Genomic DNA, 19,882 nt, shown 5'->3' on the forward strand with positions numbered 1-19,882 from the left:
GAAAGAGTTACTTATTTCATGCCATAAACAAGTCAATACGCAATTCCCAAACCAATCCCAAAGAATATTGCAAAAAGACCTAAAGGAAAGAAAGACCACTCCCTCCTTTAATAAAGAGTAAATCCTAATTGTCCCCATGATGAAATAAAATGATGAAATGTGGTCACGCAGCAAAATAATAATTGCCCAGATGAATTAAAGATACATGCCCAATTTTAATTATGTTAATTCGTCAATGTTAGTTGTCAAGAAAAATAATATGTGATTTTCGAGTTTACTTTCCTCTATTACCAAAGATGATCATTATTTTTGTTAATTATAATATTGGCATGCTAATAAATTAGTTTTAAGATTATTTTAGCGTTTATTTTGAAACGTAGAGATAGGAAGAGTAGTTATAGGATATATTTAGACTGGTATTTCGGAATCATGATATTCAGAGGCTCATATTGATTCTACGGTAGGATTTTGGTGAAAATGAGTAACACATTGAACTATACACCCTCTTCAACGGAACTTGCGAAAGTAAATAGTATTGTTGAATATGTATAGATGTTTTTACCCTGAGATATTGACTTAATATTGACATGCAACCACCGCGTTTGATTGGTATATCCATCCCCGACTTCGGATAGTTAATTAGCAACATGTAAGTGGAGATATTGCACGGGCAACATCATATGAAATTAGTACTACAACTTGAGGTGAAGTATGAGGAAGTACAGCGCGATGGTGATACCTATATTTTTATCAGTCCAACCTGGAACTTGGTAAGAATTAGGACTACGAGGCCACCAATAAGTAGCATTAAATTTGTTGCCCATACATGGGGCAAAGTGAAGAGAAAAATACTGTTGTCGCAGGTTGCATTAAATATGGCGTCCCGAACGTGAGGCAAGTTTGAAGAGGTCGGATGAATAATTAGATTCTGGATATACAGAAATTTGATAACTTCATTATGGAGTGAATCTTGAGGATGAGATATGGATGTTAGGCTTGGACATATGTCATATGATACCGTAGCGTCGAGCAAGTCTGAAGAGAAGGACGAATTGAGGAATGAGAATGGTTTCAAGAGAAAGATACCGGGGTTGTTGAATTAAATCTTGGACCACAGTCATGAAATTTATTCGAAGAAGGAGACGATGCCTGATAGTTTATGAACTTAGGTATGGCATGCGACGCAGAATGGATTGGTAGCCATGAAGATTAAGGAAGAGAGGGCTTAACTAATGGAGAAATTGATATTTTTGGATGGAGAAGAAGAAGGTAGCAAGAAATTTGATGCGGAGTCTCGCAATATTTGACAGTCTCGTGGAAGGAGAAAGTCTACTGTATATATATTTAGGTTACTTTAAGGAATTTGAATGCATGAGTGATGATGAGGGAAGAGTTTTATAACGCATGTTTCATATTATTTATTTTATATATATGATTAGGTGAATACGACATAAATATAATTAAAATTGGGTATATAGGTCAATGTTTGGATTTGCGTATGACTTGTATAGGTTGTCATGGCTGAGTTACGATGGTCTGGGTTAGTCTTTCCCAGTTAAACAAGAAAGTACAAAGTAAACTTTGAAGTATCTATAATAATAGATATAGTTATAAGTCTGATAGACTATTTTATGTTGATATTTGATGATTGGTTGGTTGAAGATGAAGGATAAATAGAGAATTAGGGTTATAGATAACATAACTGGAATTATAGAGCATTTTAAGTGGAATATCAAAAAATGTCGAACTTAGCTCAATTAAAATCACAATTTGAGGATTATAAGAAAGAAATTGAGGAGGAGAACAGGAAGAGAGATGAAGTAATACAGAAAACCAAGGAAGAGCAATTAGGGATTCTTGAAGTGTTTAGACAGATAGCTGAAGAAAATAGGAAGCAAAATGAGAAGCTGCTCCAGGACATGATTAAAAATCAGGAGGAGAAACAACAACAGGCAAATGAAGAAAATAGGAAGCAAAGTGAGAAGCTGCTCCAGGATATGATTAAAAATCAGGAGGAGAGACAATAACAGATGGCTGAAGAAATTAGGAAGCAGAATGAAGAAAATAGGAACCAGATGGCTGAAGAAATTAGGAGACAGAATGAAGAAATTAGGAAACAGAATGAAGAAATTAGGAACCAGATGGCTGAAGAAATTAGGAAACAGAATGAAGAAATTAGGAAGCAGAATGAAGAAAATAGGAACCAGATGGCTGAAGAAATTAGGAAGCAGAATGAAGAAATTAGGAAGCAGAATGAAGAAAATAGGAACCAGATGGCTGAAGAAATTAGGGAACAGAATGAATAAAATAGGAAGCAGAATGAAGAAAATAGGAAGCAGAATGAAGAAAACATTAACAGACTGGAAGGAAAGCTCTTGGAAAGGATGAATGAGAAAAATGAGGAATTTCAGAAAATAATCAACGGACAGGATGAGAAACAAAAGCAAATGATTGAAGGAAAACTTCAAGAATTCATTAACAGGCAAGAAGAAAAACAGCAGGAAACAATGAAGGAAGTGAGAGAAGCCGTAAGGATGGAAATGGAAAAAGTCGGAAGTGAAATGACACAAATTAAAGTGGATATTGATGTTTTACGTAAGGATATGACAGGGATTATGGAAAATAAGAATCAAGAGGTAAATCAAGAGAAAAATAAAGTTATGGAAGAATTGACAGAAAGCAGAAATGTCATTCAAAAGTTGAAAATGGAAGAGATGAAGATTATAACGGATAATTTGGAGAGTTTGAGGATAAATTCCACAGAAAGAATTAACAAATTGAACGAAGCAATCGAAACAACGAATAAATCAGTGGAAGTAAACATCATTCTGGCAAGAGAGCAGGTGTCAGATAAAATTAAAATAATACAAGAAGAAGCTGAACGGAATAAAAATGAAACTGACAACAGAATCAGCAGAACGGAGAGAGAATTACATACGATTCGTATGTAAATTCAAGAAATAAGAGTAGAGAACCGAACAACAAGGCCTAATGTAATGAGAACAGTAGAAATTCAGGCTGGTGATAGGGAAACAATGCCAGCAATGACTACGGATTCAAGCCAAGGTATTAATGGAAGTTCGATGGGGAACGGAAATGGTAATAATGGAAGTCCAGCAATAATAAATATAATTAAAACCATCGAGGATAAGCCAAAACATTTTAATAATACTGCAAGTTTATCCCCAAAACAATTTTTGAGGGAGATGGAGGATTATTTTCGGGATAATAACGTTCCAAACGAGAAACAACTCAAAGTAATAGAAAAACATTTAGATGCTAACCCAAGTATTTGGTACCAGGCATTTAAGTACAGTTTCCACGAATATGAGGATTTTAAAACGGCATTTTTAAGGAAATATTGGAGTCCGGAAGTACAACAGCAGCTTAGAATGGAATTGTATTCACGAAAATTCGCTGTTGCCGGTCAGACAAGATATAGTGACTATTTTGCTTTCCAATTTCAACGTTTTCAGGATTTGGATTATGCACCCAGTGAAATGGAAGCTATTAAAACTATTCAAAGCCAACTTCCACCTGAAATACAAAGATTATTGGCGACCTCGAACGTTCAAACGGCAATTGAAATGGAAGATAGGCTGAGACAAATTGACATGACGACTTCTCATCCCACGAGTAGATTAATACGTAATATGGGAAATGAAGAGTCAATCAATGTAATAGCCCATGAGAATTATGAAATTAACAAACGAAGAGGACAAAGAGACGTGGCTAGGAACCAGGAGATGGATGAAAGAAAAGAGATGAGAGGATACCAACGTCAAAGAGATCAAGAATATCGACGGACATATCAGATGGATGGAAGATATGTGCCATATGACAGGCAAAGTAACAGATATACAAGAAACAGAAATATGATCCGAAGAAGGAATTATTACGGAGGAAGAGGTGGACGGAACTTCAGAGAAAGGGAGTTCGCAAATAGAAGATATGCCCAGGAGCAGAAAAAAGACTTGAGAAATCAAGAAAAATGGAAGCAAGCGATTAAAGACAAGGAGATTGTTGGAGATATCGAGGGCGCAGAGAGTTTAGAGCTCCAACAATATAAAAATTCGGAAGCAGGGAAACGTCATCTTAACCCGAATGCACAGAATTTCAATACAGGGTTAGACGTTCCTGAGAAAAAAAACGACAATTTTGAAATAGATGATGGTGAAAATGGTAATAGAGGAAAGAAAAAGGATAACAAAATTATAAGTTGGATCCATAACGCAGCAAATATCAAGTATTATTACAGGGAAAATCAGGAACAATCCTTAAATAATATACCGGACATATGCGGAAAGGGAGGATGCATTAATTCAGAATGTCAAACAGATGGAGAAGACGAGATTGTTTAAAAAGAAATACATAGAGTAATTGCAAAGTCAACAGTTATGGAATGAAGTACAGAGAAGGAAGTTGAGTAACGTAAAGGTCCATTTATTACACGAATGGAAGCATAGTATAAATATATTGTGACCAATATATTTAAAAAAATAAGTGGGAGGAGAAAATGTACCATTACGTTACATTTTGACGTCAGTTGGCATGAAAATAGATCGGAAGAAAAATGGCGCAGATCAGCTTCAAGCGTTAAGAATGCACGGAATAACTTTTTGTGACAAGTTGACCGCAATTAGGAGGCAGTGCCTGGCGAGATGGAAAGGAAACTCTATGAGAAATGAACCATTATACGTAAAAAAAACTTGAAAAACGGTCTATTATTATCTACTTTGGCAAGAAGATTTTTCGTCGTAAACGGACTGTGAATTGCAATTACCTGACCAGAAGATTAGCTGACATAATCAATATAACCATAATAGGAGCCATACGAAGAAAGAATCCAGAAACAAACTACTGGAAAATACGTAAAAACGGCAGGGAAACACGCATAATAGATTTCAAACACTGTACGGAAGAAGAGGTGTTGGAATACGGCATTCGTAAATAAGGCCTACACTGACTTAATAAACGGCCAAATTTTCATCAAATTATACGTATAGCCCATTTATAAGATTTAAAGAACATTATTCAGACAACATAAAAAACCAAGGAAGAGCCAGTTTATGAAAATAAAATTGAATCTGAGCAGTATCTTTAGAGGAAAAGAAATATAAATACAGTTAGACAAAGTCCTTGGAAAGGCTCTATATACTGAAAATTAAGATGTATTCTGTCAATTTAATAATGTCTTTTCGTTGCATGGAAATTGGACACGGAATGGAGCTGGCTTAAAGCGATGGAGGAGGGCTAACCAGATCATCGTAAGCTCAAGCCTGAAGACCTAGAGATCCAGCATGACGTGATCCAGTGCAAGGCTAGACGTTCCGAGATGCCGTGAGGAGGAAGAAGAAAGCAGCGTCAGACCTAGGATGGCATGAGATAAGTGACATTTTGAGAAATTTAACTATAAAGTATTTCATTTAGTGTAGTATAATTGTAGGAATGCTGTAGTGCCAAAAATATATGACCTGTTTGTGCCATTGTGTGAATTCTAAGGCACATGCCGGAGAAAATAACCACATAATAATTAATTGATCGGTACGATTCTGACAGGTCATGACGGTTGAAGAACATGGCGATGGCACTCGTAAATGAAGATATTTAATTTTATTTTGGCACACATTTTTTAATATATAAGGATGTTGGAATTAATATTTATGGTTAGGATTAATTTCTTTTAGATACTTAAAATGGCATTTTCGAAGCCATAATTGGAAAGAGTTACTTATCTCATGCCATAAACAAGTCAATACGCAATTCCCAAACCAATCCCAAAGAATATTGCAAAAAGACCTAAAGGAAAGAAAGACCACTCCCTCCTTTAATAAAGAGTAAATCCTAATTGTCCCCATGATGAAATAAAATGATGAAATGTGGTCACGCAGCAAAATAATAATTGCCCAGATGAATTAAAAATACATGCCCAATTTTAATTATGTTAATTCGTCAATGTTAGTTGTCAAGAAAAATAATATGTGATTTTCGAGTTTACTTTCCTCTATTACCAAAGATGATCATTATTTTTGTTAATTATAATATTGGCATGCTAATAAATTAGTTTTAAGATTATTTTAGCGTTTATTTTGAAACGTAGAGATAGGAAGAGTAGTTATAGGATATATTTAGACTGGTATTTCGGAATCATGATATTCAGAGGCTCATATTGATTCTACGGTAGGATTTTGGTGAAAATGAGTAACACATTGAACTATACACCCTCTTCAACGGAACTTGCGAAAGTAAATAGTATTGTTGAATATGTATAGATGTTTTTACCCTGAGATATTGACTTAATATTGACATGCAACCACCGCGTTTGATTGGTATATCCATCCCCGATTTCGGATAGTTAATTAGCAACATGTAAGTGGAGATATTGCACGGGCAACATCATATTAAATTAGTACTACAACTTGAGGTGAAGTATGAGGAAGTACAGCGCGATGGTGATACCTATATTTTTATCAGTCCAACCTGGAACTTGGTAAGAATTAGGACTACGAGGCCACCAATAGGTAGCATTAAATTTGTTGCCCATACATGGGGCAAAGTGAAGAGAAAAATACTGTTGTCGCAGGTTGCAGTACAGTATATTTAGGCAATTCTTTCAATAGAAAATTTCGAGCATTCCGGTCAGAAAGACGCTAAAAGGGCATCAATACCTTACCATTATTATTAAACATCATCACGATCAGCACCGGGAGCTGTGTTGTTAGAATACAAGTTTCCTTCGGTCCTAACTGAAGTTGGAGGGTTTTTAAAGATGATGCTGGTGGTGCCGAACGTTGTTTTAAGGAAATACTCGACAGTAATCAGACAAAAATGGTAGAAGATTTGTCCCCACAAAGAATGATGAAGGTATCGGCAAAAGGTAGGGAAAAGCCCCGAAGGGCGTGAAAATGAAAGGCACCCTAGGCCGCGCAAACCTGGTACTGATGGGATCGGAAGAGAACGAGGGTTGAACAAGGGAGGTCGGATAGGAAAGATTGAAGTCAGGAGCCTAACACAGTACTATAATAAGAAACAATGCCGAGTTTAGCTAAGGGACCCTTCGTCACCTACCCCCGGTCTCAAGTTGAGAACCACTGGGAATTATCTCTTTTAATAACCACTTACGACACCATGGATATACCGTCGATGTATTAGGGCAAGAATTTTTAAATACAAGAAGATGAACAGTAAGCCATATCATTATGTTAGTATGTAAAAGAATCCTAATCCCATTAGTTATTTTTTTTTGTTATCTGCTTTACGTCGCACCGACACAGATAGGTCTTATGGCGACGATGGGACAGGGAAGGGCTAGGAGTGGAAAGGAAGCGGCCGTGGCCTTAATTAAGGTACAGCCCCAGCATTTGCCTGGTGTGAAAATGGGAAACCACGGAAAACCATCTTCAGGGCTGCCGACAGTGGGGTTCGAACCCACGATCTCCCGAATACTGGATACTGGCCGCAATTAAGCGAATCCCATTAGTTATTTATATAGCGAAACGTTTCTGAATTCTAATCTATGTAGAGTTCTCAGCCTCACTACTAGGAGCACTCACCAGTCAAAACCCTCGTGTGGCCCGTCAATGAGAAACGAACGTTGAAGTCGCGGCGCAACACACCCAAGAGATGCCACCTCTAAAACGACTTTCACTTCGGCAGCCGAATGTGTAATAATAATAATAATAATAATAATAATAATAATATATGGCTACTCCTTTGTCTCGATTCCTAATACGGGGTCGGGGTGAGATGAGATGAAATTTTATGGCAAGAATTTTTATGGCCGGATGTCTTTCCTGACGTCAACCTCAAATGAGAAGATAATGAAGATGAAATTAACGATCGTGAATGAAATTGAGAAAGGAGGTGGAAGAAATCGGCTGTGGCCTATGAATAGAAACTGTCCCGGCTTTTGATTGGAAGTGAAAATGGGAAACCATAGAAAAGCATTCTGAGGACAACCAACGGTGGGGTTCGAACCTATTCGTCATGCAGAGTTTGGCTCCATAGCCGTAGCGCATTACTCCAAATTACCCGGGCCGAGTAGCTCAGACGGTCTTGCTCAGTACGGTCGTATTTGAAAGTGCTCAAACACTCCATCCTCGTGTCAGTATGTAAAACAACACCTGAATGACAAAATTCCGGCTGCTAGGCATCTCAGAAAACTGTAAAAGTAGTTAGCGGTATGCAAAACCAATAACATTATAATTATTAAAATATATTATATAAAAGCGATAAGTAGAGGCATTTTCCTCGTCAATACATGTGAACAGTTTACGATAAGAAGTGTTCAGACGAGTGCTGTGTACTCTGTATTCATCGTGGACACGGGCTAAGATGGGCAATGAAAGTAAAGCTTTCACCTACATTATAGCAGTGACTGACGTTATTATGCATCACATAGCTTCCTAGCATTATAGTGAGCACCAGAGCGTGTACAATACCAACTTGTTTGTTCAGAATAATGATGCAGACCATAAGAGAGATTTCTTCCTTTCTTAGTCCAACGTGAGTGTAAATTTCAAGTCACCTGCAGTGGAGTCCGTTGTTTCACTGAGTATATAATGACCACGATACAGTGAAAAATTCACCGCATCTCTTAGCATTTTCCGCTACGTGAATTTCTAAGCGACATCCGTAAAGACATTAAAACATCCGTTGCCGTAATTGACTTGAAACATACAGTGTGGTCGGAAACAACGTGAACCAGGTATATGAGCGTTGGGAGAGGGTTGGTCATGTTGATAAATAATTTGAAAGAATTAATTTGATACCTCGTATCGTTGTCATGTTATCAGCTACTGCATTACTTAAAATATTCCACTAAAGGATTTATTTCAGAAGTGCAGTCCGTTAGTCGTTGTCTTTCTGTTTTGAAGATAGTGGATTGGTCGGTGCTATTTAAGGTTTAAATGTGACAACGCCTTGTCTTGGTTTCCAGCACATAAAAGGACTCTTGCGGAACTATTGTTGTGCCCAGGAGAGTTGGAGACTGACATTTGAGCGGCGAAACTACGAAGCACGCTGCGTTGACATGGTTACTTTCATCTGCGACATATTACTCTGTCGTACAGCCAGTGTGTTTAATAAAATATGTAGGCCTAATGCAATTCAATAAACTTTGACCCATTCCTAAGGTCGCGCTAATAATTCCCGTATTTAAGACAGAACACATCATTGCCGATAAATATGAGATTTCATATTCACTAAAAAATCATCTGTTTCTGACAATAAAACCTCAACAAATGCACATGTTAAATAGAACTGTACAACTAGTCACTGATTAACTTTTAACACCGAAAATAATATTCAAAAAACATACACGTAAATACATAAAGCAGCAAAAACTGTCCGGCTCCATGGCTAAGTGGTTAGCGTGCTGGCCTTTGGTCACAGAGGTCCCGGGTTCGATTCCCGGCAGGGTCGGGAATTTTAACCTTAATTGGTTAATTTCGCTAGCACGGGGGCTGGGTGTATGTGTCGTCTTCATCATCATTTCATCCTCATCACGACGCGCAGGTCACCTACGGGTGTCAAATCAAAAGACTTGCATCTGGCGAGCCGAACATGTCCTCGGACACTCCCGGCACTAAAAGCCATACGCCACTTCTACTTGCAGCAAAAACTAACACAGTACAACTCCGAATAACTAAAGCCCTGCACGGATACAGATATCCGCGGATATTTTTGCCGATAATTTCTAAATAATGACGTTTATTGATTTTTACTTAGGTATACTAATTTTTCCTTGTGGTTAGGCGATCCTTGGCATTGGTATGGAAGAACGGTGATGTATATAAAGAGCCTTGAGACCATAAAGCCTTAAAACTGACCTAAGGCAGCTCCTACCCGCAATTAATGGAAGGAAGGAAGGAACAAAGGTCAATACGTCGGTAGTTGTTGCAAGAGAAAATCCCTCATAAACATGTAATTCTGGGGATCTGATGCCTGGTATCGGGCCTGCTGTATCATGTTAACAGATCTATCCGTTTCAATATCTTTGGTGTAATATACTGTAGTTAAAATATTGACAATATCCCCAGATAACCGTTTTGCGGACGCGGATAACCATTCACGGATGTGGATGGGGTGCGGATGAAGGAAGTGCGGATGCGGATATTATCTTGTATATCCGCGCAGGGCTCTCCGAATAATATCACAAAAGCGACTGAGAGCAAGGCAACCCAAGTGGCGATAGCTTCTCTAAATGTAGCATCGCTGTTATCGTTGCCATAGCAACATACCATTTTCGAGCAATGTTAGTCAACCTTTCCTCACCGGTAGCGCTAGACGTCGGACTCCAACTCTCGTGGGCCTTAGTATAACTTCTGACACTACGCCGCCAATAAATTCCATTAGCAATTGAAAGGGACGTTAAACAAATAACATTAATTATTACAGTGCCAAAGGAAGGCATATCATTAATAGATATTAATATTAGTTACCTTTACTACGAGGACTATTTACCTTGTACTGGTATGTTTCCTTCTCTGGGTTCATAGGCCCCATCTGGGTCTGACATTCTTTACACTTGTTTGTTCCCGACTTCTCCTGTCATCATCCCCTTCTGACGGTCCTGAGTCAACTCGCGTTCTCTACTTACCCGACGGTATTAGGAGTGAGAAGTGTTTTACATTTTTTTCCACCTTCATATTTCTTACCCTATATGTTCATCCTTCGAGGGTCTGAGTATTTTCACTTTCCTCTTCTATTAAAATAACGAGTGACTGATAACTTCCTATTTCCTTAAAACACCACTTGTATTCTTTATAGTCCATGTAACTCAACAATCCCACCAAATAGTCTATCCATTACAGTTCAGTCCCCAATAATGTTGTTGTTAAATTATAGTAGACACTCAAGACTTCTGGTGATCATCTCCCTGTACCTTTATGTGTTATACCTGTGTTATTGCGTAGTGTATGAATAGCATGTATGCTTGTAACTACCATCATCTGGGTACCGGACTCAGAGAGTTAGTTCTGTACCTGATGTAAAGGTATATCCTATTTCTAGGAGGAGTGAATTTGGAGATATTTAAAAGTAAATTCACAACTACAATAGCCAGGACTCGAGTCCTGAATCTTTGAACGATTCTGCTCCCCGATAATGTTGAGGACGTAAGTTAAAGCACCCATCTACGAAAGTAGATCCCCGTTAATATTAAAAATATGCTAATGTAAATATCTTAGCTCCTTTGAACAATAACACACGTGACCCATATCCCAAACACTTTCCATTCTACTTTCTACATAAATTTTATCTGTCTTCATCCATTCTCATCATGTGCTGCGTCATTCAACCGTACACCATTAAACATAGCGCACGTCCTCGTACATTTCAATCACCCTTCCTTCCTCCACACTCACCATCTGCATGGTTATAATTTTGGCTAATTCCATCATTCATGTCAGCTAATATCATCGTAATTCCTTATACACCGAGCTCGATAGCTGCAGTCGCTTAAGTGCGGCTAGAATCCAGTATTCGGGAGATAGTAGGTTCGAACCCCAATGTCGGCAGCCCTGAAAATGGTTATCCGTGGTTTCCCATTTTCACACCAGGAAAATCCTGGGGTTGTACCTTAAGTAAGGCCAAGGCCGCATCCTTTCCACTCCTAGCCCTTTCCTGTCCAACGTCGCCATCAGACGTATCTGTGTCGGTGTGACGTAAAGCAACTAGCAAAAAAAATTCGTTATGTGTGACTATCGTTCCCGTCTAATATGAGTAAATAATATTTGCTTGAATATCTCACTGAATTTACTTTTTTTCTAAGGAAGGTAAACCTATGTAAAATTATTTACCTGAATATTAAACTCAACACCACATGGCATGTATGACAATTTTATGAACAATGAGAAACGTGCACCTTTATAGGTCATAAAAGATGATGGCAGTTGTGATTGGTAATACAACCTATTAGCAGTATACAGCAAACCAAATCGATCTCCGTATGAACCATGAAAGCCCAGGTAATAGCGGAAAATTAAGAATTCCACCCATCGAAACCTCGCAACCAAGTGGGTATTAACTGACGCTAATTTATAATGGAGGCAGAGTAAATTCATGAGCCTGGTATCTTTCCAGAAGAGGGGCTGTAGTTTATTTCTCGGCTTCCAATTGCGAACCAAACCCGTGTTGTTCAGAAGAACTGAGCATCGGGTTTCCCACCTCTGATAAGCATCTTCCAGCACAGTTTATTATCAAGTTTTAATAATTACTTTTTACCGAGAGAGTTGACCGTGCGGTTAGGGGCAAGCAGCTGTGAGTTTGCATCCGGAAGATAGTGGGTTTGAGCCCCACTGTTGGCAGCCCTGACGATGGTTCTCCGTGGTTTCCCATTTCCACACCAGGCAAATGTTGCGGATGTGCCTTACTTAAGGCCACGACTGCATCCTTCCCACTCCTACGCCTCTCCCATCCCATCGTCGCCATAAACCCTATCTGTGTCGGTGCGACATAAAACAAATGGTAAAATATACATTTTTTTCTCTTGTTCTAACAAAGGCACTGGGACAAATGCAATTAAGTTGTGGATTGTGTGTAAGGGATTAATTAGTATATTAGAAATACATAAAACATATGAGTGACGGTCAGATACAGAACGTTGTAAATTATAATCACTCACAGTTCCATTCACAAGTGATCACATATATCGTGATAGAACCATATATTTTTCACTATCCCTAAATGGATGGTGTATCATTCCCGCTGTGTGGATGCTTCAGGCACCTGATTCTCCTTTCTTCACAGATTTTATTAGATCAGGAACTCTGTTTCCAGCATTTGACACTACGTGACATGTTCATCCTCAAAATCGTCCCTCCAAGAGCTACTAGTAATCCATACTTTGAACTCAGTGAGTGAACACCTACATGTTCTTTAAGTACAACGTAATTGGTTGTGGTACAGTGGTGCATATTAGTATAAAGGCACGTGGTTTGTATGGGGAAATACGTTCATATACTTATTTAATATTGCACTCACTTCCCACGTAAAATTCACAATCAAAGCAAACAAAATACGTTCTTAATTAATTTCACGTTTCTCATTTGTACTTAGAAAAAACACATACAGTACCTATATGGAAATTGATATAAAAGCACTTATGTATTTGTGTTAGGATAAACTAAGGTAAACAGTGAACATATCACAACAAGATCTAGTATTTAGTTGAACCTCCATTGTTCTTAATAACTGCGAAAATCCTCTTGGGCATTAATTGTATAAGAGCAGTGATCACTTCTTCTGAGAATGAGGTCCACTCTATTCGAATTGCAGTTTTCAGCTCAGCCACAGGCACAAACTGCCGTTTATTGTAATAAGGACGTCTTGCTAAGAACCCCCATAAATTCTCTATTGGATTTTAAATCTGTATTTCTTGATGCCTGTCTGATAAGTCGAATTTCTTTTTAAACCACTTCTTTGTCTTTGCAGACCTGTGAATTCAACCGTTATCTTGTTGTAAAATTAAATTATCATCGTCAAATTCCTCAATCGAACCAATTCAAATTCCAGCATTTCTGTATAATCATAAGATTTCATTTTGGAGTGCGTCTTACTATTTTAGAAGTGCCTTTAGCACAGAATGCTGGCCAAATCATAACGCTGACACGGCCAAAATTTCTACTCATTCGAACCTGTTCTTCTTCGCGGATCTCATGCCAATAATACTGAAAACAACCTGCCCCATCCAAATTAAACTTATTCTCATCACTGAATATTACTTTCTTCCATTCTAAGGTCCATGTCATATGTTCTTCAGCAAACTTCAATCTAGCCTCCCTATGAGCATTCTTTAAAGGTGGCTTATGGGACCGTTTCTTCAATGCAAGATTCTCGTCTTCAGCCAGGATTTTTCTGGTAATTGCAAATTAGCAACGATTTGTGAGGAACACAAGCTGCTGACTTTTACTTTATGGAGAATCAAACTTTCATCCGATGCTGACAATTTTCTTGTCCGGCTATATATTTGCCATTTCGTCCATACTTTGCACTCATTTTGATAAAATTATCAAATAACACAACGTGAACGCCGTAATTTCTTAGCGATTTGGCGATGTTACAGGCCCACTTCATTGTAAGCCTTAATACATGATTGCTTTTCACCTGAGAGAGGCTTTCCAGGTGGCATTATTACAACTGCTGTACGTGTGAACTGTACGACGTTTTCAGACACACCTCCAAGTTATAACTGGTTACATTTATCGCTGATGCAAGTCAAACATCGAACCTGCCTTCATAACAACTTCCACCCCCTATAACCGTCGTTCTTCTTTTATTTATTTAAGTACTAATGCTAAAGAAAAAATGAGAATGTAATTTGTATGCTTTGATTGTAAACTGCATGGGGAAAAAATGCGTGCAATATTAAGTATGTAAATAAACATTTTCCTACACAAAACCACGTGCCTTTATACTAATTTCCACCACTGTATATAGTGTGTACATATTTGTAATCAACACATCAGTTCCGTCTTCAAACGATGTAACTCATTTGCAGCAACGATCGTAACTTGTGCTAATTCTCTCGTGAGAAACTGTTTGTGAGATATCTGAAACATGTCAACACCTTTTGACAGAATGCTGTGCATCGAACGTTTCTATAGCAGCTAGCGGTCAAGGTAATCCTGGGAATGCCAGAATTTGTCCCTCAAAAACACTCTTTCACTTGTATTAAATTAATTGAATTAAAACACGGTTTATCGAGTTGGCCGTGTTGTTACAGTCGCGCATCTGTGATTTTGCATTCGGGAGATAGTGGGTTCGAATCCCACTATTAGCAGCACTGAGGATGATTTTTCGTGGTTTCCCATTTGCGTATCAGACAAATGCTGTGGCTGGACCTTAATTAAGGCCACGGCGCTACTTTACCAGTCTTAGCCCTTTCCCATCCCTCCGTCGCCGAAGATCTTCGATGTGTTAATGCGGTTTTGAACAAACAGGAACAAAATGTAGGTGACAAATACAACCCACGATGCAATATTACAGTAAACGGAAAGGAATAGTTCTGCAATAAGCGCATCCGTCCCGTGTGAAGGGTTGCCTACAGACGCATACACACGGCGCTGTAAGAAGGAAGTCCCGGTGAACCACTAGTCCCAGCATTTACAAGATATTTAGCTAAGCATCAAATGGATTATGCTTAAGAACTTCAAAAAACACACGTTTAATAACTAAAACTGTTATAACTGCAACTGTTTCACCACCTTATGGAGAATGTGAGTTATTCTCTTCACACCTGGTTCAAGAGATGAGAGTAGAAGTTGTCAACACGGTGACACTATCAGACTTTTTTCTCCACAGGAAAATACCTTCACTGAAACAAATGTCTCCATGTTAACCCCGGTATACATTTGGACTGTTGGTGGGGGTTATGGACACTTTTTAACAATCTGCATCTTCTGAAGCTCGCACATCGGTTCTACCCGTTGCAGTTTTAACACCAGCTAGTTGAACTACCATTATTCTTATATATTCCTTTTAAACTATCACTGCACTCTGCTCAACAAATAAATTACAGTCCCACATACCTCAACACTAAATACTGAATTCGTAATTTATCCATTTTCACATGATGTAATATATAAACGGATCTGGCTTTATCTAGCTCAGAAGGCATACCTCTGTCTTTCTGAGCTGAAAGTGGTGGCCCCGATACCAGTTCAGTCCAGTGGTAATTGAAGTTGCTCAAATGCACCGGTCTTGTATCGACAAATTTACCGCCGAGCAAAACAACTCCTCTGGACGAAATTTCTGACATCTCCTAAACGCAAAAGTAGTAACTGGAACGGAAAACTAATAAAGAGAGGTAAATGTTTAAATGGAACTGTCCGACTCGTTGGCTGAATGGTCAGCGTACTGGCCTTTGGTTCAGAGGGTCCCGGGTTCGATTCCCGGCCAGGTCTGGGATTTTAATCGCTTCTGATTAATTCTTCTGGCTCGGGGACTGGGGGTATGTGTCCGTCCCAATACTCTCCTCTTCATATTTAGACAACACACTACACTACCAACCACCAAAGAACCACGCAATAGTGATTACATATCTCCATATAGGGTTGGCGTCAGGAAGGGCATCAGGCCGCAAAACAGGGCCAAATCAACATGTGCGACGCAGTTCACAGCCGCGACCCCACAGCTGTGGGGAAAAGTGGTAGGAAAAGAAGGTTTAAATGGAACTAATTTTTACTTTTGTTAGCCTAACTAAAGATCTGAAAAAGACTATGGGACAGGCAGTCTTTTACAGACAAAAGGATAATATTATACAGTATGTGTTTAGATGAGGGCCTACCTGGCCGAGGAGTTAAAGGCGTGCTCGGTTCCCCCGGAAGAACGTGGGTAAAATGTCGCAAAATTTAAGAAACTAGATTTCCACTTCCGGAGGTGCACATGGCCCTGAAGTTCACTCAGCCACACCAAAAATGAGTACCAGGTTTAGTCATGGGGGCAAAGGTGGCCGAGCATAGAGCTAACTACTCTACCCCATCAAGTGCCGAGGTTACGGATAGTGGAAGTCTTTACCTCCCCACCTCCAAGGGTCTTCATGGCCTGTACGGAGATGACTTTGCTTTGATATACTTTTGTTATATGTTTAGATATGTGAGACAAAGGAGAATCTAAGATAAAGAAAGAAAAGAAAGCACCAATTTAGCAATATTAGTAGTAAATTGGTAGTCATAGCTGCTTTACCTTGCAGAATCGCAAATTTAATTTCTTCCTGGCAGTCTGAGATGTCCTTCTCTAACTTCTGTGCTACTGACTTCGGTGCTTGACATCTGGATCCCTGTAACATAAAATAAATTTAACTTAATATGAAAGAAAGGCGTTGACTGGACCAAGCTAGTTGAGATTTTGAAGGTTATCTGCATGAAATTCACAAAATTAGGGAAAGAGGGATTGTCTACAATCTCTAAAAAAATCACCACGCAGTGATAATACAGGGCTATGATAAAGAAGCAGCAATCCAGAAATGAAAGAGGAAGGCTGAAGTTCGTCCTTTCTACTTTTCAACGTTTCTATAGAACAAGCGGTAAAGGAAATGAAAAGTTTAAGATAATATTGTTATTTTATCTGTGCCTACAGAAAATCTGGAGAAATTGTTGAATGGTATGGTCACTGACTTTGATGAGTACAAGGTGAAAGTAAATAAATCGAAAATAAAAGCAATGGAATGCAGTCAAAAGAAGTCAGGTGATGCGGAAAACATTAAATTAGGAAGTATTAAATGAAGTAGACGAATATTGTCACGATGGCAGAAGTTAGGGGGGACATCAAATGCAGATTAGTCTAAGCAAGGGAGACCTTTCTTAAGAAAAGATATTTGCTTACTTCAAACATCGTTATAAAAATTGGAAAGATATTTTTGAAGACGTCCCTCGGGATTGTGGCATTATACGGAGTTAAACATGGACAATAACTAACTCAGAAAGTGATAGAACAGAATATTTTTAAATTTGGTGTTAGATAAGAATGCTGAAGTTTAGGTGGGTAGATCGAATCACGAATGAAGAGATATATTGAATAAAATTTGTGAGAGGAAAGTTATATTGCGAAATTTAACGAGACAAAGAGATAAAATGATAATACACGTCCTAAAACACCGAGGATTTGTTCAGTTGGTTTTTGAGGGAAGTAATTACAAATTGTTTTTCGTCGCACCGACACAGATAGGTCTTATCGCGACGATGGGATAGGGGGAAGAAAGTGACCGTGGCCTTAATTAAGGTACAGCCCCAGCATTTGTATGGTGTGAAAATGGGAAAGCACGGGAAACCATCTTCAGGGCTGCCAACAGTGGGGTTTCGAACCCGCTATCTCCCGGATGCAAGCTAGTAGCTGCGCGCCAACTCGCCCGGTGAAGGAAGCATATATGATAGGGGTAGACCAAGGTACGAATATGTCGAGCGGTTTAGAGTAGATGTAGGATATAGTAGTTACATAGAAATGAAAAGATTATCCCAGATGAGGGTGACATGGACAGCTGTATCAAGTCAGTCTACATAGACTGATAATCCAAACAACAAAACCGCCAAAACAAAACAAGCCTATGAAGATCTTTTGCCCCTACTTGCACCATATGTGAGGAACCTGCGTGTATTATGTAAATGGCGGAAGTGTAAAGTGTTGAATGTGAGGAAGGGAACGTTAAGGACGACACAAACACCCAGTCCCCAGGCCATGGATATTAATCATTTACAATTAAAAACCCCTGACCCGGCTGGGAATCGAACCCGGGGCAGACACGTTGCCCCCTACACCGCGGGGATGGACCCGGCTTGAGTAATTGACACATGGTGCTCTCGACATATGGTAACAATTGAGTAGACAAGCGAGTTCAAATCCCACTCTCGACCATCTTAGAGGTGATTTTACGTATTTTCTCTAATTTAACTACTGGCGATAACTGGGATAGTATATAATGTACAGTCCACGGCCGCGCCGTGGCATTGGACTTGTAAAATAGAAAAATGGTGAACTAACCTGAGGGCGAGCAGATAGCTGTGCGGTTACCGGGACCATGACGACCGCCATGACAACCACCCAACGCAACAGCAACATGCTTGAAGAGGCCATGGCACGGAGACTGAATGTAAGAGGCGGCTTAGAGCGGTATTATGTTAAACTCTCTCCATCCCTTCCACTGCCAGATAGAAAGTGCAGTGGGACAGGAAGAAAGAAGAGTGGGGCATTATATTCTACATTATATAAACTAACGAATTATAACGTATGTCAACATCACTGTCGCATGACCTGTAGTGATCCGTTGCGGCACATGCCCATAGTTATGTTGAAATAATCTACATCAGTGGTCGCTCCTACTTCAGTACAAAACAGTGACTAGTATCAAAAAATATATTGATGATTATTCACTCTTCACGATTTTGACTTTTAACTTTCTTCTTCTTCTTCTTCTTCTTGTCTGTTTACCCTCCAGGGTCGGTTTTTCCCTCGGACTCAGCGAGGGATCCCACCTCTACCGCCTCAACAGCAGTGTCCTGGAGCTTCAGACTCTGAATCACGGGATACAACTGGGGAGAATGACCAGTACCTCGCCCAGGTGACCTCACCTGCTGTGTTGAACAGGGGCCTTGCGGGGGATGGGAAGGTTGGAAGGGATAGACAAGGAAGACGGAAGGAAGCGGCCGTGGCCGTAAGTTACGAACCATCCCGGCATTTGCCTGGAGGAGAAGTGGAAAACCACAGAAAACCACTTCCAAGATGGCTGAGATGGGAGTCGAACCCACCTCTACTCAGTTGACATTCCGAAGCTGAGTGGATCCCATTCCAGCCCTCGTACCACTTTTCAAATTTCGTGGCATAGCCGAGAATCGCACCCAGGCCTCCGGGGGTGACAGCTAATCACACTAACCACTACACCACAGAGGCGGACTCTTTTAACTGCCACACTGCATAAGAATATAATTTTCCTGGCTGAACAGCTCAGATAGTAGAGTACTGGCCTTCTGAATTCAAGGTGGTGGGTTCGATCACAGATTAGCCCAGTGTTATTTGAAAATGCTCAGATACATCAGCCTCGTGGTCGCCAACCTACACTCCCATGTTTTAACTCTCTCAGTTACCTGTTACGACGTCCGGCTCCATGGCTAAATGGTTAGCGTGCTGGCCCTTGGTCACAGGGGTCCCGGGTTCGATTTCCGGCAAGATCGGAAATTTTAACCATCTTTGGTTAATTTTTCTGGCACGGGGGCTGGGTGCATGTGTTGTCTTCATCATCATCTCACACTGCTCACGACGCGCAGATCACATACGGGAATCAAATAAAAAGCACTGCACTTGGCGAGCCGAACATGTCCTCGGACACTCCCGTCATTAAAAGCCGTACGCCACTTAATTTCATTACCTCTTATGACAAGCAGGCGCTACT

The 19,882-nt window shown here is 39.6% G+C and overlaps 1 protein-coding gene across 1 annotated transcript in view; it reads right to left on the bottom strand.

The window, feature by feature from the left end:
* Obp73a (Odorant-binding protein 73a) overlaps window positions 1-18,516 on the bottom strand; it is a 62,006-nt gene extending 43,490 nt beyond the window's left edge. Inside the window, exons 1-2 of the mRNA XM_068227108.1 lie at window positions 18,478-18,516; window positions 16,687-16,780 (exon numbers count right to left, since the gene is read on the bottom strand). Of these exons, the coding sequence (XP_068083209.1) occupies window positions 16,687-16,780; window positions 18,478-18,516 (133 nt within the window). The remainder of the gene's footprint in view (window positions 1-16,686; window positions 16,781-18,477) is intronic.
* Window positions 18,517-19,882: the final 1,366 nt, after the last annotated feature.

This window comes from Anabrus simplex, chromosome 1 (assembly GCF_040414725.1).
Source record: "Anabrus simplex isolate iqAnaSimp1 chromosome 1, ASM4041472v1, whole genome shotgun sequence".
Lineage (NCBI taxonomy): Eukaryota > Metazoa > Arthropoda > Insecta > Orthoptera > Tettigoniidae > Anabrus > Anabrus simplex.